The following is a 24,147-nucleotide window of genomic DNA, read 5'->3' on the forward strand; positions in this document are numbered from 1 at the left end:
ATGAACATCCAGGTGGTGCCGGAGCACAAGCTCTCCTCCGTGGCTCCGCTCCACCAGCAGTGCTCCGTGGAGAAGAAGGAGGTGGAACTGATCCTGGTCAAGGACCAGAATGGCCTCCAGTATTGCACCAGCTCGGCCGTGGTGCCCGGCACCACGCCGGGGCCCCTGCACGGAGGGCCGCCGGGCTCCTCGGATGGGGAGGAGCGGGAGACGTGGGGCAAGAAAATGGACTTTTTGCTCTCCGTCATCGGGTTTGCGGTGGACCTGGCCAACGTGTGGAGGTTCCCCTACCTGTGCTACAAGAATGGAGGAGGTGAGGGAAGCAAAACTAAAATAAAATCGCTCCCACGCAGTGGTGGAAGGAGTGCTTCTACTGAAGTTAAAGTGCAAATAGAAACAACATGACTCTAGTAGAAGGGGACTTGTCACATGGACATATACAATGCTCTTAAATGTACTTTAAGTATTAAAAGTAAAAAGTATTTGTCATATCTAGTGCCTTGATATGTCCAATTATGGTCTATAATCCTACATGAAGTGTCAATGTACCCTTTTTCCTACAGATGAGTGCTCATGCCGGTCCTGATTATAATTTACAATTAAATGGTATCGGACGTTGGACCTAATAAAACATTGATGAGCAATCCTAAATTAGCAGTTTAATAGATCCAGTCCTTGATTTTTATTTTGCCTAATTTTGACATAAATATGAATTCTGATTAAAATAAATAAATAAACAAAAAAATAAATAATAATAAAAAGTATTGTAAAATATAGTGCAGTAAAACGCATACATATTTTATTTTCCAAGAGAAAACGGCCACAGTGCAAACGACTTTGATCTGTGCGTTACGGTGAATTTACCATTGAAATCACCATTCCAAATTTGTCCATTCAGGACGCTGCTTAATCGGAAAACAGCGCAAACTGGAACGCGACATTAACCTTCCGCTCTGAGCCTCCACCTTGGACAAATACAGTTCCAGTTCCACTGATGTTGTGGCCCCACAAGCCTCCAGCTGTAATGACAACACAGTGTTCGCTGGAAGGTGCCCCCCACCCCCCTCCCACCTCCCCCAAAAAACACACAACATACTGTAAAGCACAACATGCTGAGGGTTCAACTGATTCAGCTCTAAAACTCTGTTGTGCCGCGCCGCGCTCCGACCCTCAGCAAAACATATACAGCACATCGCAGCGCACAATATGCCATTTGTCATCAACAATCGCATGAAGAATTCAATTGTGCTTTAGAGAACGACCCGCGCTTGATCAGTGTGTTATCGTACCATGGCATGACAGCCGAGCCCTGGGCGTTCTTTCCCGAGCACCACCACCGCACCATCACCACCCCCCCCCCCCCCCCCCCCCGGTGTTGATCTCCTACATCTTTTACATCTAATCACGGAAGCGGCGAACGGCGGGAATAGCTTGTGACACCTACTATTTTGTCACCCCGTCGCGCCGCCCTCTCATAACGTGCAACGATGCCACGGTCGAAACTTGCTCCGCCGGTGTGATCACCAACACAGACACTCTGCAAAGAAAGCGGAAAAAAAAGTAAACACCGGAAGGTTGCTGGAAATGATGATGTTTATTCCCCGTCCCTGCAGGTGCCTTCTTGATTCCCTACATTTTGTTCTTGTTCATTGCGGGGATGCCGCTGTTTTACATGGAACTCGCTCTGGGCCAGTACAACAGGGAAGGAGCAGCCACAGTCTGGAAAATATGCCCCATCTTTAAAGGTGAGCTACATCCCGCACGCCAACCTTATCACGCGCGCGCACGGACGCACGGACGCACGGACGCACGGACACACACACACACACACACACACACACACACACACACACACACACACACACACACACTCTACTACTACAATCTAACCTCTGACTTTTGCCAATTACTCGCGGACGTTTTCCCTTCATTCATGTCACACTTCATTTTCCCACGCTGAGTTTTGTCTCAAGTTTTCAGTTTGTTCTTGCGATATTTCACTCTCAATGTTTTCAGATGTGTCAGTGGTAAGATTAAAAAGCGTTCAAACAATGGCAATTTGCAAACTCGGTTTTAAGGACAATAAGGTGGATCAACACATGCTCAAAGTGTTAGAAAGGATGACACTCATGATGAAATGTAAAAATGCTCCTCACCTAAGCGCGCTAACGTCCACTTCTACCAGAATTCTGGTTGTAAAGAACACTCTTATTCATAATTGATTTATTTTGGGGTGTGGCCCATACCTTACATTATCCACCATATGCTCTTATTTCTCGTATCGGAATTATATAACTAGTAATGCAAAGCTAGAGAGGGCTATAGGGATTTCAACAGAGTGCATATGGAAAAAAAAGAGAGTATGATATTAATTGAGAAGCTTTCAAAAGATTTTTAAGCCATCTCCTTTGTAATTGTGGCTTTTTGGGTCTGGATATGTTGCCAGATTTTGCGGCTTATCCAAGATAAAAAGGATAAACACTTTATTAATCCCCGGTGAGAAAGTGTCCAGCGTCCAAAACATCTGGAATCGTAATGCGAAACACCCATTCTTCTCTTGAATGGGTTTTCTCTTGGTCGTCGCATTGCCGTTTATATGCAGTAGATTCACCTAAATGAAATGTATACCGGTAGCAAATAGCAACAAACGTTTTTATTGGGATTAAATGATCGTGACTATATCGTCATTGATTGCTGAAAGAATAATATATGACGTTTATGACTATTTTGTTTTTCATAGTCCTCTTTGTAGCAGGCTAGACTCCCAGATGTGGGAATCCTACTTACATTTATTCTATAATGTTATATATATTTTTTAAAGATCATGATTATTATTATTATTATAAGTAGTAGTAGTAGTAGTAGTAGTAGTAGTAGTAGTAGTAGTAGTAGTAGTTGTTGTAGTAGTAGTTGTAGTAGTAGTAGTATATAATGTCTAAATAATGTATGATATACAAAGTGCATGGAATCTTGAAGATTTTCTGAAAAGTACATTTTGCATCACTGCTCTGGAAAAAAAATAAATGTATGTTTATTTACAGTTTGACTCCCTCCCCCTCCCCCTTGGTGTCCGTAGGTGTGGGCTACACTGTGATCCTTATAGCCCTGTACGTAGGCTTTTACTACAATGTCATCATTGCATGGTCCCTCCACTACCTATTCTCCTCCATGACCAGCGAGCTGCCTTGGCTTCGGTGCGGCAACAGTTGGAACAGCGACAACTGCACAGACCCAAAGTATATCAATGGAACCCTCTTTGGCAACAGAACGTCCTACGCCAAGAACAAGAGCACTCCGGCCGCAGAGTACTATGAGTGAGTCGCACCATGTCCCTCGTCTGCGTGTGATTTATACAATGGAACCGCATACACAGAGAAACGCACACAAATGGCACCGCCACAGAATGAAATGTACATTTTTGAAGGTGGTTCTACGATGGGGGGAGGGGGTCCACGGGGGGGTTCAAAAAAATGATTCGATTAGATTAGATTAGATTCAACTTCATTGTCACTAGCAGACTACAGTGACAGAACCAATGAAATGCATGTCGCATCTTCTGAGACATTTTGTCCCGTTACCATGGGCTTTATTGGCTGTTCCACGAATGCAATGACAGTCTACGAAAAGACAAATTTACGATCGTTAATTTGCACTTTTGGAAAATGCAATTTGTCCAATTTGGCTCGTCATAAAACCACTTGTGTGTCAAACCTTACCTCTGAATATAGTTTTTGGCAAGACACAAAATGCTAAATAAGTTAGTGACTGTGGTGAAACACAATTTTATCAATCAATAACACATAAACAAATATAGGTAAAATATAAAAAAAAAAAAAACCTATAAATTAAAAAAAATCCGGTGTATCAATTTTATAATACAACAACATGTACAGTGATCGTTTACATTAAGGCCCAAAATAATAATTATATTTCCATAGGGGTGTAAGATATCCTAATAGTTGTACTCAAGTGCTGCATTTGAGGAAAAAAAAAACAATTCTTAAAAACCTTCAGCTGCTTGTACAGAACAAAAACAGACTTATTTCAATGACAGAGATGGATGTTCTGCCTTCGTTTGCATCAAGATGGAGGGAGGAAGTCGAACAAACTCCCAGCCGTTATCAGATGCACCATACAAAACCTGTCGAGCATGTCACAGATACCTGGCTCTAATGTCTTGATAATGTAATGATGATGTGATGATGGAGCGATGATGATGTGATGATGGAGCGATGATGATGATGATGATGGAGCGATGATGATGATGAGGGAGTACAGCCGTGCATTGATGGATGGATGGAGGCTCCTTATGAGTGCTGATCTCATGCACTACCTGTCAGTCATTCTGCGTCCTAGATGAGCACATGGCTCCGGCTCTCATCCATTTTGGACTTCTCGTCCGTTCAGCTGTCTGAGGATGTGCTAAGCCCTCATTTCCTCTCCTATTAGAGCGTCATTATTGGCTTTCATTGATTACTACTGCCGTTATTTTTCCTTGCTCGCAAGAACACTGCAAGTGGCGCGGGAGAATAGTCATTAGCCGTCGTGTCGTCCTCGGGGGAGGATGCAGGGCACGTGCCACTTTCGACGTCCCGATCACTTCCAACAAGCTCTAATGACAGACTTTGATTCATAAAGATTAGGATGTTCAGCCGCAGATCTCAGCCAAGAAGCAACGCAGCACAATGCCAGAGGAGGTTCATTACAGACATTGTTTAGCATGATATCAGGGCTCTGGAGAGTGCCACAGAGCCGAGACAGCTGAGATACAGTTCCTTACAGATGCCGTCCGTAACCTCCGCAGGTACAAGCAGAACGATTCCAAAGCAAAAAAAAACAAACAAAAAAAAAAAGTAGAAGCTTTAACAAAGTTCCATACACCACATGATAACCACAAATATACGCATTATATTGTATATATTGTTATATAAATTATTATGACTAATTCATCAGCTATGTTAAAAAATGTTAAGTGAAATCAGACATTTCAATCATTTATTTCACCTACATACGGTAAACACATACAATAACCATTATCTGTTGTTTTTTTTACCAACTCCTCATTTGTTGTTGTATGGGAGGTGCAATCTGCCGATCTCTGGAACTGTTGTGTCACCAAGCGCTATGTATACATATATAACGAACAGGTGATGTAACCCGTCATCTGTGTGTTGTGTGTTACATATGGATCTATAGCCCAGTGATGGTGAAAGCAGGGTCACAGAGTCTCCCGGTCCGCCATTCCGTGCCCCGCGACACAAAGCGTCAGGTTTGTTCTGGCACCGACCGGGCCCCCAGACGGTGCAAACATGTCTGTGAGTGATAGTTTTCACCGGGAACAAAAAAAGTGGCGAGGGATGTTGCTGGGCTTGTTTTGGAGACGCGGAGGAGGGACAGCGAAAGACAGTGAAAACAACCTCACCTGGAACCAATTTCTGGCTTTTTTGACTTTGGCTAAGGCTTGATAACGTGCCCAGGCTCTCGCATTTGGACAGTCGGTTGCTATGGATTCTTAACAGATCAACAAAACCTCCCAGGAGCTGTTCCGAGAGGCTGCAGATGGGTGATGCTCGGTAGGGTTTTTCCATGCGATAGGAGCCGGTGTCTTTTTAAAGACTCACGAAATTGGGTCGTCAAATATGAGGTACAGACTTACTTAGCGGTTTGAACGGGATTAACTCGTCTCCAAGGCCATAAAGTGAGAGCAGAGGTCAGTGGAGACATAAAAACTGTTTGAGAGAACCGGAGGGAAAGCAGTACGGCCAAAAAAATGTTGCTTCCTGCTTTTCATGCATTTCTACCGTTCATTGAGCGTACGCGTAAAGTAGAATGTATAACACAGATACCAAACTGTGGAGGAAACCTGAATGGGGGAATAACCGCGTAACCAGCTCAGGGAGTAAAGAGTCAATTTGTTTAGAGTTTTTGGGCCAAAGAGCCACAGATTTATGCTACGAGGAGCTTTTACTGGCAGTGCACTATCAGATTAACTAGGGCTCTTGGGGCGTCACAACACCAGACAACACTCGATATCCAACCCAGTTCAGAGCAGACATCATACAACCCTGAAAAAACAAACACATTATTTACTTCCTTATCTTCCATTGAACTTCATAGCTTTGAATTTGTTCTTGGCACAACATAAATAAATTGGTATTTTGGAGACAGGACCCATAGATACCCAGGTCCCATAGGAGGATTCTGCATGCCGGGCCATTGTGCAGCCGTGGTATCAGATCCAGATGGAATCACTCTTCTTATGAGCGCACAAACCTCACACGCAAACTGTGTTGGATCGTTTGCAACCATCATGACACCTGTAGGATAGATCCATATCTTGAAGGCTCCTTTTGCGGGAGAAAATCGAAAATGTTCAAATCGGACTTTTCGCAAGGCAAGAGGCCTCTGAGACAACGGAAAACATCGCTTTCCACCGATCCGATGAGTGTCGATGCGGTCTGTTTGAGTTGTTGGATCCAGTCCAGCAACTCCAAGTGCCTCTTCTCTGCATGATGATGATGCTTTTCTGCAGCTGGAATAACGCTGCGCCACAGACGGGTTTAGTTCCAGGGAAGGTGGCAACCCCGCCGCCCAGGGGTTATCAACTCAGTGTTTCAAGCCAGGAAGTCGTGTCAGGTAGTATTGCAGCTACCGTTTCCAGTCTGAGTTATGCTTTAGAATTTCATGATGGTTAAACAGGTGTGACAAAATGTCTCGTTCAGTGACACATCATGCATGCAATAAAGTGCTTATGCGTGAGAGTATTTTGTTCAGAAAAACCCATATGTGGTCCTCTATTTACCTGGCTCTTTATAAGAAACAGACAATCAAAGTATTTGCTTTATGCATGTGCTCCTCTAAATTCTGTTTCCATTGCCACCTTTCCCAGCAAGAATGCACAGATTGGGCACGTGCAAGAAGTGAAAGGGAGCCAAAATGAATTTGATAATGTAGCTGTGTAGTTGTAGTTGTGGTCGGTTTAACTGTCAATATGGATGAGCATTCAGGGAAAAAGAAAGGCACCCTTTGACGAAAAAATATCCACCGCACCTCATGTGACCAAGAAAAAAAACCAAAAAAAAAAAACACCTATCGATCAGAAGAAGGCAAACCTCAGAAAAAATAAACACATTCCTAGTTCAAAGACGATGGGAAACAAACATGTTGAAAGAAATGTTGCTGTTTTGGATTTCATTCTGGGACCTGTCGAGGAGTCCACCCAAAAAAGACGGATTCCCCCTTTAACTGAAGAACAACAGCTTTCATCGCCGTTGTTTTGGTAATGCAGGGCAACGGAGGTTGCCCTTAAGAGGTTACGTGGCCACGGTATTGGAGAACACATGAACGTTCTCCATTCTGAACCGGAGTGCGCTGCTCCCCCGCAGTAGCCGAGGACCAGACGCCCTAAGAACTGGCTCTCGGTTGGAGAAATATTTAGACAGAGAAGAAGGAGACACCGCGTGTCTGTTCTCAGTTATTTATGTGAAATGAAAACACTTGAACCTTTGAACACCCACCTTCTTCTGACAGAGTCTTAGAATAATGGCTTGTGAGAGGCTTGAGCGCTTGTTATTCCTTCAAAGTATTTGAGGGAGATGAACCATGGAAGGGTGGTGTTGTTGGCTTGGTTGGAGACCCGACCAGATACATCAGAGATAATAAGAAACGGGATACGACCGCGCATATCTTATGTCTTATTCCAGGCTGTTTAGGAGATGACTTTTTTTCGGGGGGGGTGGTCAGCTTCATTTTTACAAATCACATTTGTGATGATTTGAGGCAAGGTAAAGCGCAGCAATAGGTAAAAAAAAAAAAAGGGTGTGTGTGCGCGTGCGTGCGTGTGTGTGTGTGTCGCTGCCCATACATTTTTAGCACATGTTCACTTCTGGCCACTCAGGCGTGGCTGCTTTATAGAGTCCGAGGGCTGAATTCCAGTACATCAAACGAAAATTAAAAAACACCGTGAATTGTCAGGGAAAAGAATCAGCTTCTCTTTGTTCAAAAAAAAAAAAAAAAAAGAAGAAGGAAAAGAAGAAAAAGAAGACAAAATATACTTTCCCTTGTCTGATCGCCATATGAATTCATGATTTCCTCCAAATTTAGCACCAGAGCCCAAGGAAACACTGCCTGTCTAGATTTCATTCAAATTCAGGACCTAATGTGTTGGGCAATTATGGAAAATGAAGTGTTTCCCTCAAGGTCTTTAGATACTCGAGCCAGATAAGATACTCTTTCTAATTAAAAGAAAGAGTATTTAATCTCCCTCAGACACACACATTGTTTTGTAGATAGAAAAAAGAGATACCTATTATTGCCACATTATTTTGACTTTGAATCTTATTTTACCCCCCCCGCCCTTTAGCAAGACATTGTTACCGGTCACTTATTCTTTCCCATAGAATGGTGCAGGAATGAGTCCTTAAACCCGGAAATGAGTTTGCATTTCTGCGCTTCCGGTTCCCCCTCGTCTGAGGATCAAAAGGTTTTTTTGGAACGGGTTCTTGGTTCGATGCCTGAAATAAGGTCTGTGGTCGACACAAGCTTAAGAGATCTTTACGTTCTGTTCTACGACACAAAATGAGTCAGTCAGTACCCCGACTCGTGAATTTTGAAGCTTGTTTATGCGTCCTAAAAAAAAAAGGCGGTCGCTAACAAGGGGCTTAATGAGACTACGGAGGCTGTCGGGGGACATTAAACGTCATCGCGCCGAACACGGAAAATCATTACTCACCACTCCGCCTTTACAGCCTCTGGTTGTTTTTATACTCGCGCTCTTGCAAACTATTCGAACTCAAACCTTCCAGGCTTCTGTAGAAGAGGTAAGTGCCCCAAATCAAATTACAAGTTGGAAGCTTAGGGGTGGTGACGTTGAAGTCAGGCGACCGTGGTGTAGTTCCTTTATAACCCTAAAGTCGGTCTTTTTACTTCTGGCGATTGCATTTAAGCTTCGAAAATCATGAAAGTTAATTCGTTAGGATTGCCTTGCTGAACAAAAACAATTAAGTATCACACACTTTTGTTTGCCACAGAGCTTATTTCTTCTGCAACAATCCAAAATCCAGTGGAAAAATCCCATTGGCTTTTTATCGGGGGAACCATGCGTCATCCCTGCAGCGCTCTATTACTCATTCTTCTTACACTGTTGAGACAGATCAAGGACAGAGCAATGTTTCAATGTTTCAATGTTTCATTCTTCTTAATGTGACGCTCCCTATAATGTTATGCACAGAACAGTAAGCTCAAAACTTGGAATTTGAACACTGAAACGATGCAAAACGACACAGAACTCCAGCTCTTGAGGCCTCCCCCTCTCACTCCGCTGTACCGCACGGAAACCATGTGCAACCTCCAAACCAAACACTACCCCCGATGGCTATGAAAACCCAAAACAGGCTTCCGTGCTCAACTTTTGCCCCCTTTCTCTCCTTCCTGGGCCATGGCTCCTCTCAAGTTATTCTCTTTCCACCTTTATCAAACTTGCATCCACCGGAGCCAGGGTAGGAGTACAACAACACACCTTTCCATCAGAGCATGGATGTGCACACAGACACTACCTGTATTTACCCATTCCCTCCGGGATCTGAGTTCCACACAGCCACCAAGTACACCGCCTCGGGACGCCGCGTTCTTCGTTTTGACGGTCGTCCCTCCCACACATATTCAGGCACACTTATGTGTTTCATGACTTATTTTCTTCTGTTAATAATTTCATAGCACAGATTTGCCTTGAAATACGATCACTCGGTCCCGTTCAGCATATGGAACAGTTTCAAAATGTGTGCGTCACATTAATGTTTTATGGACACTCAAACAGGTTCGATGAGAAAAAGTTATGACTGTGAGACAAATACAGCCTAAATGTTAAATAAACAACTGTCTAACCTTTTTGTTGTTGTCATAAATCATTCATTACTTATTCATCGGTCTGTATTTGCGTGTCCTTGTACAGGCGTGGCGTTCTGCACCTCCACGAGAGTAAAGGTATCGGAGACCTGGGTCTGCCGCGATGGGAGCTGACCCTCTGCCTGGTGGTGGTGGTCTTCATACTCTACTTCAGCCTGTGGAAGGGTGTGAAGTCGTCCGGGAAGGTATCATCCCCGGGGAAGCCGACACTTTTAGCCAAGAACACACAGCCCAATCAGACAAAACCCAACACACACTGACCCCACCCAACGCAACGACACTAACAAAGAAGAAACCCAACACAACACACAACCTATTAATAGCGCACAACTGAAGATTGCAAAACATTACCAAGGACACGACAGGACACAAGCCAATCCAACACAACACAACACAACACATACCCTAACACCACCCAAAATGGCCGAAGGCAACACAACCCAATCTAACATTAAACAACAAAATTATGGTTCCCCAGTTGCCCTAGGCAATCAGATTTTGGCCTTTGTCGACTATTTGTCATATGCAAAAAAAAAACTATATAAGCGTGGTATAACTAAAGTGAGAATATTGAACTATGGGTTATAATAACAAGTATAAAATGATTTTGCAGTCTTGGCCACCAACAGCGGATCCACTTCTATAAGTTAGTGTTGGGCCCTGACACATAACCAACACCAGCCAAGACAACAAGTCTACATAAGACAACACCGTGTGATTGAACACAATATGAGACGGATGTGTGTGTGTGTGTGTGTGTGTGTGTGTGTGTGTGTGTTTGTGTGTGTGTGTGTGTGTGTGTGTGTGTGTGTGTCTAGGTGGTCTACATCACAGCGACGATGCCTTACATAGTCCTGTTTGTGCTGCTGATCCGAGGCATCACTCTTCCAGGGGCCATAGATGGTATCAGGGCCTACCTTCACATCGACTTCAAGCAGCTCAACAACCCCAAGGTTTGTCAAAGTCATCACTGTTTAGAGTCCAGTGCCGGGAACCCAGGAACCAGGAACCAGGAACCAGGAACCAGAAACCGACATTGGTTCATAGAACTCTAATTTGAACCTGAAATCGGTTCAAAACGCTGAAATATGCCCAGTATGAATGCTTGACACCCAAAGGCCACGTCAAACACACACACAAGACACATGGAATGTTCATTGTCTGATGGAAAAAAAACGAAACAAAAGACAACAAACCGGAGACCCAGGGGCATCCTCTTCAAATATTTATGGGAAGTTAGAGCCAGTTCCACTCTTTGAATTAAGCCGTCGCCTTGTGGTCTTGTGGCCGTAGGTGTGGATCGATGCTGCCACGCAGATCTTCTACTCGCTCGGGGCAGGTTTTGGCGTGCTCATTGCTTTTGCCAGCTACAACAAATTTGACAACAACTGCTACAGGTAAGACTTGGCGCTGTTCAACATCGACCCGAGTAACCAAGGCTATGTTTGAGAACTAAGATAGGCGCATCGTGAATTACACCTGCCACTTTTGTTTTCTGTCTTTTTATTATTATTTTTTCCACCACACATCACGCTCTATATTTTCCTGTCTTTAACTGAATCATCTAGCAGGAAATGTCCTGTCACTCTGCCCGGCTGGCCCCTCTGGCCAGGTGTTAATTTGATTGATAAAGTGCAGGCCAGGCAGGGTTGTCAGCAAATAGCCGACGGCTTTGTGCTGTTGCCTGTTCTGTTGAAGTGCTGCCCCTCCACTAAGTAAGCAGGCATGAGGCTGTCAGCTCTCCTAATCTGTTTCCACATCATTGGTTTGTAGGGGAACTGTGGGAGGGATGCTGGGCTGGTAATGCAGAGGGAAAACCCGACTCCGATAGTCAATCACCTGCGCTCCAACGAACCAAACATGTCTGGATGTTTTTCTGAGCAGTACATCATTTCGCCTCTACTTTTGTCTTTGCTTATTTTCTCTTGTTCTACTTTTGAAATACGTTTTAACTGGGAAAAGCATCAATTTTTACGTTATTTTAGGATGGGGGAACTTGCGTGGATAATGACATACTTCGATGTACAATCAAAGACAGCAGCAGAGAACAGTCAACGCCGATCATTTTCTGTCCAAACTTTTCCGTGTTTCGCTTTTTTTTTTTTGTCCTTTTTCTACTTTTTGGAGCGTCATTCAACTCTTCTCATCTGTTATCTTGTCTGACATTTTCTTATTTTCTCTTATTTATTCTACATTCTGGCCTCGTCTCCCACATCTCTTCTGTTCATTCTGCCAGATCACAACGCTCGTGATGACCTCATAGATTAGGTGGTTCTCATATGAGAGACATGGTGACATTGACCCTTTTATCTCACCAACTTTCCTCTAAACCACTTTTAGATCACCACCTTTACATTTTTGGAAAGCTTCCAAGCCTATAGCCTACAGTATATAATCTGTGGAAGCGCATGTTTCTCATGACCCAGGCGAGATTCAATAATAAAATGTCAAATAAGGACCGCAATGACCATTTAAAGGTTTATCGGGGGGAAAACCCGAAAAGTTGCCGTACCTCGCACCATGTGACGGCAGGGCTCAAATTGATCATGTTCATTTTGCTGGGCCGCCAGAGGTTAATGCTCAGAGAACAGCACTCTGTAAGTAAAGATCAAACTGGGAGGAGAGAACGCACACTCCTCATTAACTCGAAGGTCGCCCTCTTAAAAAGAAACACACAGTGCTTTGGCAGAAAATCAACTCCTAGTAAACATGCAAGCCTTTTAAGTGTTAGAGATATCAACTATCACAAGACCCATATAAAAATACCCAATTTAGGGAGTCTTCAAGAAATATATATATAGATATATATATATATATATATATATATATATATATATATATATATATATATATATATATATATATATATATATACAGTGCTTGTGTGATTCTAGCCATGGGCGTTGTTTTGCCTCTGGAGTGCTCATTCTTTCGAAATCCTTCCTCTAGAGACGCGCTCCTGACCAGTTCAGTGAACTGCATCACCAGCTTCTTCTCAGGATTCGCCATTTTCTCAGTGTTGGGATACATGGCTCACAAACACGGAGTTAAAATAGAAGACGTGGCCACCGAGGGTAAGCTTGAGAAACACAAACGTGCACACGACACACACAACATCTTTTCACCCTCACGCTCTCCCACTTGATGACTTTTTTTTTTTTTTCTTCCTTTTTTTATCTTATATTAGTGGATATAATACAACCGTCGATGAAAGTTGACATAAGTAGTTTGTACGTAGCAGTAGTGGTCCCGACTCCATTAACCTTTGCCATAACTACTGCAGGGGTGGAAAAAAAAATCATAAAAGTAAGTGGCTGAATGTGTAAAAGACAATCCATATTATCCTTAAAATCATGAATTTGACTATTAAATGTACATGTATGCATTGAGTTCATTGATCGGATACCTTGGGAGCAACCTCGGATTGAAGTGCCTGAGCACCTGTTTCTAAATTCAACCAGCTTCAAGTGCAAGATAGCTGTAAGGAATCAGAATAAAAGTTGTGTTATTATAAAACTTGTATTGGATTTTTCTTTTTTTTTTTAATATATAAACTATTGGATTAGATACAGTCACAATAATCTACATCTATTATTCGGTGTTAGCGCATTTAAGAGATCAATATCCCACAAATCCAGTCTGTGGACAGTGCGGAAATATCCAAAATGCTCAAAATGATTTAAAGTAGCCAATTAAAAGTCATTATTTGGTGGGAAAGTAATTGTATTATGTCATTTTGAGCCACAACAACCATTTTCGACGGACGGTGTTTAATATTTCTAGCGACACATTCAAGCAAAGATATACATGGGATGTCCACCCGAATGCTAGTGGTACATATGTAGTTCTCCGGGGGTTAGAACTTGGTCGTGCCAGGTTTGTCTGGCCCGGTACTTGGGCTGTCACAGCGATGATGATGAGGTCTGCACATGTGCACATAACATAATATATAAGCCGTGAAATGGATTTGACAGGATTTGCGGGGAATCCGACCCGGGGCCAAGACTTCGGAATCATCATCTCACAAAAGTGTCATATTTACCAATGACTATCTAATTTTCTTATGTTGGTTATAGATGCTTTATTAGGTAAAAACCGCCAGATAAGGGCAGCAAGATGGCAGAGAGGTTACGGCCGGCCTGGTATCTGTCTGCCTGGGGTCTGTTTATCCCGGAGCCGCCGCGCAGGGCAGACCAGACAAATTGGAGACTCTAAAATGACATCCGCTGTCATCTGGGATTGATTCCAGTGACCCTGGTCGGGAGACACCGGTCCAGAAAATGGATGGTCTAAATAAATAGTGGATAACTCCTTTTAGTGCCTTAAACTGGTTCAAAAAAATAAAAAATAAATAAAAAAAGAGAGTTTGAACACTGAGGCTGGATATTTAATCCAAAGCCTGTTACCTTCACAAATCCTCTCTTAAAGCATAATTCTTCAGTCATCTCATTTGAATAATTATTCAGCAGCTTTATAGTAAGCTTATCATCATCTGCTGAAACCAGGGATCATTCCATCGCTTTTTTGAATGGGGTTTGGCCTGCGTTATGAAGATTCTAGAAGCATGCCAGTATCATAACATTAAGGTGACAACCGTTTCAAGGCACCGTCCTCTCGACGTCTTATTGGAATTCTACGTTAGTGGAGTTATTTAAATAAGTCGAAAGGTTCTTACGTGAAAATAAGATTCTCGAACCAAATACTTAGGCATATTCAGTATAAATAAACAGTAGAGAGAGAGACAGAGAGAGAGAGACAGAGAGACAGAGAGAAACAAAGCCCTGCTGGGTAGTCAGGTCAAGTAGAGGGTCGAGGACATTTATTTTCCTCAGTCCAACATCCTGCCCAACAATTTAACTAATATATTCAACATCTGCCAACTGATGATGCTTGACGCACAGTATACGAAATGCATGCTTATGAAAGCATGAACTGTACTCCTGTGTGTGTGGGTGTGTGGGTATGTGTGTGTGTGTGTGTGTGTGTGTGTGTGTGTGTGTGTGTGTGTGTGTGTGTGTGTGTGTGTGTGTGCGTGTGCGCGTAGGTCCAGGACTGGTCTTCATCATTTACCCTGAGGCCATTTCGACACTCCCTGGCTCTACATTTTGGGCGATCGTGTTCTTCATCATGCTGCTGACTCTCGGCATCGACAGCTCGGTGAGTGAAGAGAACCGTCTGGCAGCAGAACAACGCGTCACTTAATAGAACGGAACGCTAACCGATCAATCAATGAAGCTTTATTGTTGGAAAATGAGTTGCGCAACCAGGTAAGAGACAGTAAAAAAAACCAGGAAAACCAATAATAACACAGAGAAATAAACTTTGAGACTATATAATACGGAGGTAAAAACACGTAAAAAAAAAACGCGCTGAGTGAGTGGGAACCAGTCTTGGTCGAAATGAATCAACAAAGACATAAAGAACAATGGGTTTGGGTTGCACTTTTGCACGGACTAAGAAGGGAATGGGAGGTCAGCCGCACGTGATTAAAAAAAAAAAAAAAAAAAAGTACTTTACCATCCACATCCACATCCACATCCACATCCACAGGACACCAAAAAAAATGCATACAGCGTGCGTACAGTGCACCTGGATCCCCCACATGAATGATAACCAAGCAGCCCTTTCCCGGGTGTATTCCCTCTTTCCCCAAAGCCCTGGGAGCATAGAAATAAATTAACATGTCAAAAAAGTCAAAAACCCCCTCTTTTCAGGCTAATTTAGTGTCTTTGTGTTGCGCGAGACCCGCCTGCAGATTCAGAGCGCGATCGGCTCTGAGAAACCCGGAGATTTGTGAACGGCGTGAGGGTCCGCCGCTGTTTAGGTCGGGAGCAGCAAATCTCCAACAGGTGTTTGAGACACTAAAACAATGTGAAAACATACCACGACATGGCACCATCCTCCACTACTTCCACCCCCGATGGATGTCAGATGCATCGTACGTGCATTTCGACATATTTCGCTTTACAGGGCTTTTTGATCCCGGAATATATTTAAGAAAGGGTTCCTGTTTCCCAGGCTTATTTTACAGCAGCTGACATATGCATAACGCATTTCCAATGCAACATCAACTGCCAGAAACACAGCCATGTCCAGCAGGTCAGGACGGGCTGTCCGCCTGAACAACCGCAACGTCCTGAGGTGCCTGCGCCAAGTCGACAAACTGATAACAAAACCATCTATGTGACTTAAAGACACGGGTATCTCCCAGTGCTTCAAACCCAAACCCAAATCAAATTCATTCGACTACACAGGCGGGGCATGTTTGGTCGGAAGGAGAGCTCCTCTCGCAAGGATTCACAATCCCGCTCTGTTTCGGTGGATCTGCTCTGTTTTTCCAAATAAACAAGATACACATCTCGTTAATTCGGAAAAACAGAGCATAATTATTTTTTTTCCATGAAAACTGATCTCGTTAATTCAGAAAAAAAACAGGGCCGTTTTTTTTTTTCCCCCTCTCTAGTAAATGCATTACGCTTCCGCACTACGGAGACATTTTATTTTATTTTATTTTATTTTTTTATATTTATCTCCTATTTTGCAATAAGAATAGATTTCCTCAAGTACACGTAAGATACCTTGAAAATCACTCCGTTGCGGTTGAGATTTGGGTGTAAACCAATGTGAAAAATGGTGATGTATTGTACAGGTCAAGTTCTAAAATGCTTAATCCCAACAACGTAAGAATAAAAATAATATAGTAATATGAGATGAAACTAGGTAAAAAAAAAATATCACATTTTATAATATATACATTTATATAACAAAGATATTTACCAGAAAGTAAGTAAGATGAAAGAGAAAAAAGTTTGCGTAAAGTCAAGTTAAAAGTAAGCAGCTAAACTTAAGGAAGCGTAGGTGAACTCCGGTCACGTCTGAGACGAGCTGCCGTTCCGTTCGGCCCACACCGGACGGCCCCGGCACCCGGGTAGAGAGCGGCGCATTCACAGTGGTACGCTTTTATCTCCTCCAGATGGGCGGCATGGAGGCGGTCATCACCGGCCTGACGGACGACTTCAAAATCCTCAAGAAGAACAGGAAGCTCTTCACCTTCATCACCGCCTTCGGAACCTTCCTGGTCGCCTTGTTCTGCATCACCAACGTCAGTTGACCGCGGTTTAAGATCCGTCCCTGGCGGCGACACGCGAGTCTCGTGCTTCTTTCTTTTTTATTTTTTTTTTTTGACGTGTTTGCGCTGCGGCGCGTACTCCTCGAGGACACAGCGGAATCCCTTTTTGAAATTTTGCGGCGGCCATCCTTAAAGTCAGCCCATGGCATCATAGTATAATGACGGATGGCGGTTTAATTGAGGATGTACCGAGAAACTCAATGTTCGCCCATGCTTATCTGTGTAGACTCCATTCATTCTCATGACATCAGCACCTGAGCTCACAGAGCGCTCCTTGTTCCGATGTGCAGCCAGGAAGGCATTGCCCTTCACGTGGCTTTTTTGGATTTTGATCTAATCAATACGGGGGCCCCGGGCCTCGCCTCCTGTGCGGCGGCTCCCGAGCACAAGGCCCGGACTGTGGCGCTCGTCATTCGGCGCGCGGAGGGAGGAGATTGATTACGCAATAACTCAAAGCGGGCGGATTCCACTCATCACGGACGCGTGGAGTTTGGCGGCGGCGGCGGCGGCGGCGGCACAACAACAATGCGGCCACAATACGCTCTGTGAAGATGTCATCTGATTATCCCCGCTTTCCTTTTCTGCTCGAGCCTCGCTCTCTGACAATGTGCTTTCCTTTTCTCTCTTCTGCTCCCACCACCCTCTCTCTCTCTCTCCACTGCAGGGTGGGATCTACGTGCTCACCCTGCTAGACAGCTACGCAGCCGGCACCTCCATATTGTTCGGTGTGCTGATTGAAGCCATTGGAGTTTCATGGTTTTATGGTGAGAAATGTCGCTCCAAAGCAACCTCCCCACGTAACTTTTTCTTTATAGAGTTTTCCGAATTCTAAATAGAAATGAATACTTTTCAAGTTGTCTTCCAACTGCTTTGTTCCATCCTCGTTGCCAGTTAATAATTCGTACAAAACGTATCGATACTCGAAGTGGAAATGACAGGACGTTTATATCCCGGGGTCATATTTATGTCCCATTAGCAGCTTTGTATCCTGTTTTTTCTGAATTGAATTTGTAGGGATCTCCCTGGATTGGATAAGATCAGTGCCATGGTTGCTGTGCCAAATTTATAAGTATTTTCTTTCTTAAGGATATTGCAAATGAGGTTTTTCCAGACTCGCTTAAAAACTCAAGAAAATACGCCGCCGCTGGAACTGAGCCCGCTGAAATACCAAACAATATCATGTGATATTAATCTGTTAACCGTCTCGCTGCCAGGTGTGGACCGCTTCACCGACGACATCGAGCGCATGATGGGCTTCAGACCAGGTCTTTACTGGAGGCTGTGCTGGAAGTTTGTCAGCCCCGCCTTCCTGCTGGTGAGTGCGGCCGGGCATGATGTTTCGGATAATATATCTTACACACATTAAATGGAAGAGAATGATGCCATGTGGAAATAATAAATCATATACGCATCCAGTGCACTCAGGCACGGCGTTTTCATTGGGATCGTATAGAGCTGTGCACCACGTATACGTTTTGGTGGTCTTCGCTGTGGTATGGAAATAGTTGCCAAAGTGGACAGGCCATGATGATTAAAAAAAAGGAAACTGATGGGTTCACGACTGGTGCTGCCCCCATTGGGATGAGGAGTTTTAATTCTTCTTCCTCGTGCAAGCCCACTCCAGCTTGCTGGGATCGCAGTCCATCACTGTTCCAGGCGGTTATAGGCTCAGATTTAAAGGATGTTTTAGGCATTTTGTTTTAGGTTCAAGCACTGTGCATCTGCTTTTCTTTTAGTTGGGAATAGGTTTTTACTAAGTGCAGGACGCTGTGCCGGCAGCTGGAGAAAGGCGAGCTTTCAGGAGAGTTTCACCCAACACTTTGGCATTTCAGCCCTGGCATTTTATGTGCACAAAGTCAGTTTGTGGCCTTTGATATTCAGTCAGAGAAAGGGAAGGGACGCTGACCTCCCCATGATACATGGCCTCTAATGACATTTTCTGATGTTCTGCTCCCTTTCTCTTGAGGGACGGAGTGCATATAGTTTAGTGATGAATTAAACTCCCGGGGAGGTGAATCGGGTTAGGCCAAGTCCTCCCAAGACTTTGAACTCAATGCAGCCCAATTAAATTTCATTAATAATATTTTACAGAAATTACAGTGGGGCCTTTCAGAGCCATGACGCATCTGCCATGACGGATAGTTTGGATGTTGACCCAGGCTTCACTCTGTTTGTGTCTTCCATCTCTCTCTCTCTCCCGCTCTCTCTCTCTCCTCTAGTTTGTGGTGATAGCCAGCATTGTGACCTCTACCGGCCTCACACTCGATGACTACGTGTTCCCTCAGTGGTCCAACGTCGTAGGCTGGCTGGTGGCCATGTCCTCCATGTCGCTTGTTCCCATCTATGCCATCTACAAGTTTTTCAGCATGCCGGGAACATTCAAAGAGGTGAGCGCCGTCGAAAAAATATGGATCACCCTCACAGGCCCTTCATCGTGAGGCTTTTGGTTGTTTTTTCGTTGGGGTTGTGAAAACTGAATCGCTAGCCCCATTACTGGAATGACTCAAGGCATTATCGAGTATGAACACCCCAGCCAGCAACGGAGGGTCCATCACATTTAGCTATCTTATCTGGAGAGCAGGGCTCCAGGGTGCGACCAGAAATCTATCAAGTGCGACTAAACATTTTCATTGGTCGTGCCGGTGCAATTTAGCAGATCTGGATAAAACAAACGCCAACTGAGTGTGCAGACATTTGCCTTTGAACTAATATTATGAACATAGCCTATTTTCTGTCGATTATTTTTTCAGCGTATAGCGGGATTTTATGTGCGTTGTGCACATGTGCCGCGCATGTGTGTGTGCGAGACCGGGCCCTGTACTCCGCCCACCTTCCTTGTGCGCAAACATGGCCGACAGAGCAGCCCCGCCTCCCCGCAGCCTTTCAGCACCAAAATTGCAGTATATTTCAAACTGTACCGGTACTCTGTTTCGGCAAGTATCCAAAAGTGAGTACTCGTGGTATCGTGCATCCCTAGCAACGGCACAGGTGGTGTCATTGCTATGGATGCACTAAACCGTTTTCCAGTTCATTGGGGTGATCGCCGACACTTTGTAAAAAAAGACGTCTGTTTAAATTGCGGATCCGTGAGTCATTTCAGTTCATTTCTATTTATCAAGAGTTTGTCAAACACTTTAAACATCAGCACTTTTTAGGCACATTTTTTTTAAACAATTTACATTACGGCGATTTCTCGTTTTAAATCAAGAAAAACATTTATCTGCACCTTTATTCCCGATTACAATCAACGTGTAAAGGAATCCCCGATGTGTATGGGAACCGACAAAATGTGTCACGCTTAAAATGTAATATTTCGGCGCCCAAAAGAAAGGCGCGGTGAGAATTCCTGGCTGCGCCTAAATGAAAAAAAATTAAGCGCCCCAGCCCCACCGCCGTGGAGAGTCGGTTCTGAAGCCCTGGAAAGTGTTACTGGCTGTGGCTGCGTCAGGGCACGTGTGAAGTGATGGCTTCCAAACATGAGGGCTTATCGTGCAGATCATCAAAGGGCTATTTGGATCAGTAAGTGGCCGACGAGCAGCGGCTTCACTCTGTGCTACCTTGTTGTTTCCCTCCGCCACGTTGGTATTTCCTCCAGCTTCCCCCCCAGGATTTGGGCAGAGCTCCTCTCAAACAGGGGTTACGCAAGGTGAAAAGAGAATTGGAAAATAGGCTCAACCAGCAGAGGCCTTGCCGTGCTTTTGGTCATGAGTTTGTTTACGCTTTTTAATGTGCCATCTGTTTATTATCATAACGTTTTGGAATGGCTATTTATTTGTACCCTGCATTACTCCTCGATCTGTTTTGGCAGTGGTTCTCAACAGGGGTCCGTGGACCCCCACGGGTCCTTTGAAAGGTTCCAGGGGGTCCCCAGCAAAATGACTAATAGTTAAGGTTAATCAAGACAGTAGTTGTGATGAATCATCACCATTCATTCATTGACAAGATGTGCGCCGCATTAGAGAGCGCACAATAATAACTGGTTCGAGCCTGAGGTTCACTGAAATTGAAAGGAACGGAATTTTAGACTTTATCATAACAATAAAAATCTCTTCAGGGTCCTTGATATGTTTGGGAATCACTGTGTTGCCAACTGAGGTGAGGAAATACATGACCTGATGTTATAGTGATGGTTATGACATTCTTTGACCCTCCTTTCCTGTAAATTTTGCAGCCCTGATTTATTCCAGGAGGGGAAAAAAATATGTGATTTATTACTGTCAGTTTATTTGTTGAATTCACAACACCCAACCGTAAACTCAGGTACTGCCTCCAAAGTTTATTCAATATTTTCAAGCTCTCAGGATTTGGATGAAGCTTGAATATTTTGAGATAATTATTATCCAATCAATCCAGTTGGTTGTTTTTATATGAATGTCCGATGTGATGTCCTGTCCTGTCCTGTGCTCTGTATGCATCTGTTTGCAGAGGATAGCGTATTGCGTCACGCCCGAGCACGAACATCACCTGGTGGCCGAGGGCAACGTGCGGCAGTTCACAGTAGGTTTGCCTCTTAACCACGTTAATGACACCACTTCTACAGTGAATAGACTTTGACTCATGTGTTCATTATGGACAGCAAATGTATTCACATTAAATTGGGTTTGACCTCTGCAAACATTCTAGTGTTTCCATAAAATGTTTTAACATTCTTCTTATATATATATATATTGTTTAAGGTGAGATCAGAAAATATTTTGCGAAAAAAAACAACTGATCACAGAAACTGAGTGACAATAATAATCAATGAAAAGTAATGGAAAATAATAATGCAAATGAGAAAAAGCAACTTGACCCCTCTAGGATGCATGTCAGGCAAACAATTACCAGGCTTAACATTTATTGTTATTATTGATAAGTCCGACATATTATTTGATTTGTTCGTGTTTAAACTTAAGTTTGCGCCTCCCTAATTCAGGACTTCCTGGAAGTTTAGATGATAAAAATATTTAGTCTGAAGCAACCAACCGTGTCGTTTTTCGACCCGTCGCATGCAATCTGGGTTGAAAACATTTTCCCCAGCATGCCTTTGGCTCACATCTTATTCTCCTTCCTCTTCTGCGTTTTAGCTCAAGCACTGGTTGGCCATCTGACACCAGACGGCAGAAACCCCTTCTCCTCCCCTCCGTCTAGCGTGTTGGACTCACTATGTTCTGTTGGCCGGTGTTCTCCTCCCCCCGACGCTCCGGCGGGAAGACCGACGAGGGGAACGCCCTCTTCTCCCTCCGCTCCCTCTCATCAGAAACCAAACCTGTCACACACTAGTTCTCATGCACTTTGATTTCAAAGTTTTGTCGCCTACCATCTTCGTCCAACACTACCATAAAACGTGAAGAATGTGTGTTTTGTTTCTCTTTCTGTTTCCTTTACTGAATTTTATTTATTTATGTTACATGTGAATGTGCGACCACACGCGTCATTTGAAACACAATTTAGCACAAGCTGCGGCTGTTGCCTACCCGAAATCGAACCGGATCCGACCGGGTTCAAATCAGACCGAATCGACCTTTTCCTCCGTGTGAAAAAAGCAGTTAGGCCGAAAGCCAAGGCTCCTCACTTCGCCTCCAGCCCCCTGACCTTCTATGGCCATTTTTTTGGGGGGAAATTTAAACCAAACAGCCGCAGCCATGCAGCTGTGTAGATATGCGCGGGGTGCACGTCATCGCTCGGGGTAAGTCGCTGGCTAATTCCTCACCGTTCTGTCGGCAGCACGGCTTATCTGTGTCAGTGCCTTATCGAGCTTGACACTCAACGTTTCTCACAGTCTGAACAGGAACAAATAATATAAACTCTGTCGACTCAGGAACACGCTAATGAAAACCACAGCGGGCAGATGGCATTCTGCGGCCTCGGAAGGTGCAGCGCTTGTCCGCTCCCAAACGACCTCGTCCTTTGGTATTCAGCCGAAAGAGCTCGGGGTCCGTAGGGCTAGAGGTCAAGCTCGCGTGGAAACGACCTGATATTTAGCCTCCTTGTCAGGACGTATAAATCCTATAATATTCATTCATATTCTTTAACAAAGAAAAAAGTTCTTAAGGAGGTTTGAATTTAAAAAAAAACAAAAAAAAAACAAAAAAAAAAGGAAATGCCTATTGTTATTTTATGGATGGCCAAGCACACAAGGTATTTCTCAAACAGGAGTTCTGGGTTAGAAGTTAAATAAATCTGCTAGAAGTTTCTGTTTAGTTACCGGTGGAACGCCTGCCAATAAGTAAGTCAATGAGCAGTCGATACGGAACAACCGCCACAAGGCGTTGTGTATTACTGTCCTGACTTTTACATTACAATATACTGTTGTGTAGTCAATGCTATTGAGTAATAATACCATTGGCTTTTCCTCCAAAGAGTGTGTGTGTGTGTGTGTGTGTGTGTGTGTGTGTGTGTGTGTGTGTGTGTGTGTGTGTGTGTGTGTGTGTGTGTGTGTGTGTGTGTGTGTGTGTGTGTGTGTGTAAGAAAGTTGTCTTCAATATTCTGTCATTGGGCAGTTCAGTCTAAAAATCAATGTTCTGTTGCACACTATATGACTGTTATCCGAAATGCATGATGGCATCTCTTTTTTAACTTTATTTGGGGAGTTTTTTTGCCATGTAACTTTTAAGGGTTCACCACCGTGGAAGTGCCAAAAACCAAGCCACTCGGCAGCATTTCGTTTCTGTTTTTTTTTTATTATTATTATTATTATTATTATTATTATTATTATTATTATTATTATTGGGACTATACTGAATGAGTATTTAAAAAATGAATTTAAAGAAAATAACCCTTACGGCAGGAAGAAAGCCAAGCATAGAGAAATTCAAATGTATGTGAAATATAAGAAGATACGATAAAAATATATAAATATATTCTTTTGTTATATATCTAATCTTGATATTTATCAAATTGTTTATAAAAAAAAAAAAACGTGAATGTAAAGTATTTTAAACGTAACCGTCTACTGTGTACCATGGTGTTTGATGTATAGCTAAGAGGAACTATATAGAGATGTATTCAGTGTGACCCTGGGCTAACTCGACAGACGGAGCCCCGGCTTTCCTGAACTATGTTTACAGAAATACTATGTACAATACCACTGTCCTGTTGAGCGTGAGTGACAACTATCTATGAAGAAATCTGAA

The 24,147-nt window shown here is 43.6% G+C and overlaps 1 protein-coding gene across 1 annotated transcript; it reads left to right on the forward strand.

Annotated features, from left to right (window-relative positions):
* Nucleotides 1–24,147, forward strand: slc6a2 (solute carrier family 6 member 2; the record flags this gene model as incomplete). Its single annotated transcript, XM_079998285.1, has 14 exons — nucleotides 1–313; nucleotides 1,614–1,745; nucleotides 3,077–3,314; nucleotides 9,950–10,088; nucleotides 10,722–10,856; nucleotides 11,197–11,300; nucleotides 12,853–12,977; nucleotides 14,948–15,060; nucleotides 16,877–17,005; nucleotides 17,697–17,796; nucleotides 18,247–18,347; nucleotides 19,252–19,419; nucleotides 21,458–21,529; nucleotides 22,099–24,147. 14 exons carry the CDS (start codon nucleotides 1–3, stop codon nucleotides 22,120–22,122), a joined length of 1,893 nt encoding a protein of 630 aa, XP_079854411.1. The 3' UTR covers nucleotides 22,123–24,147.

Source organism: Zeus faber (genome assembly GCF_960531495.2).
Source record: "Zeus faber genome assembly, chromosome: 3".
NCBI classification, from domain to species: Eukaryota; Metazoa; Chordata; class Actinopteri; order Zeiformes; family Zeidae; genus Zeus; species Zeus faber.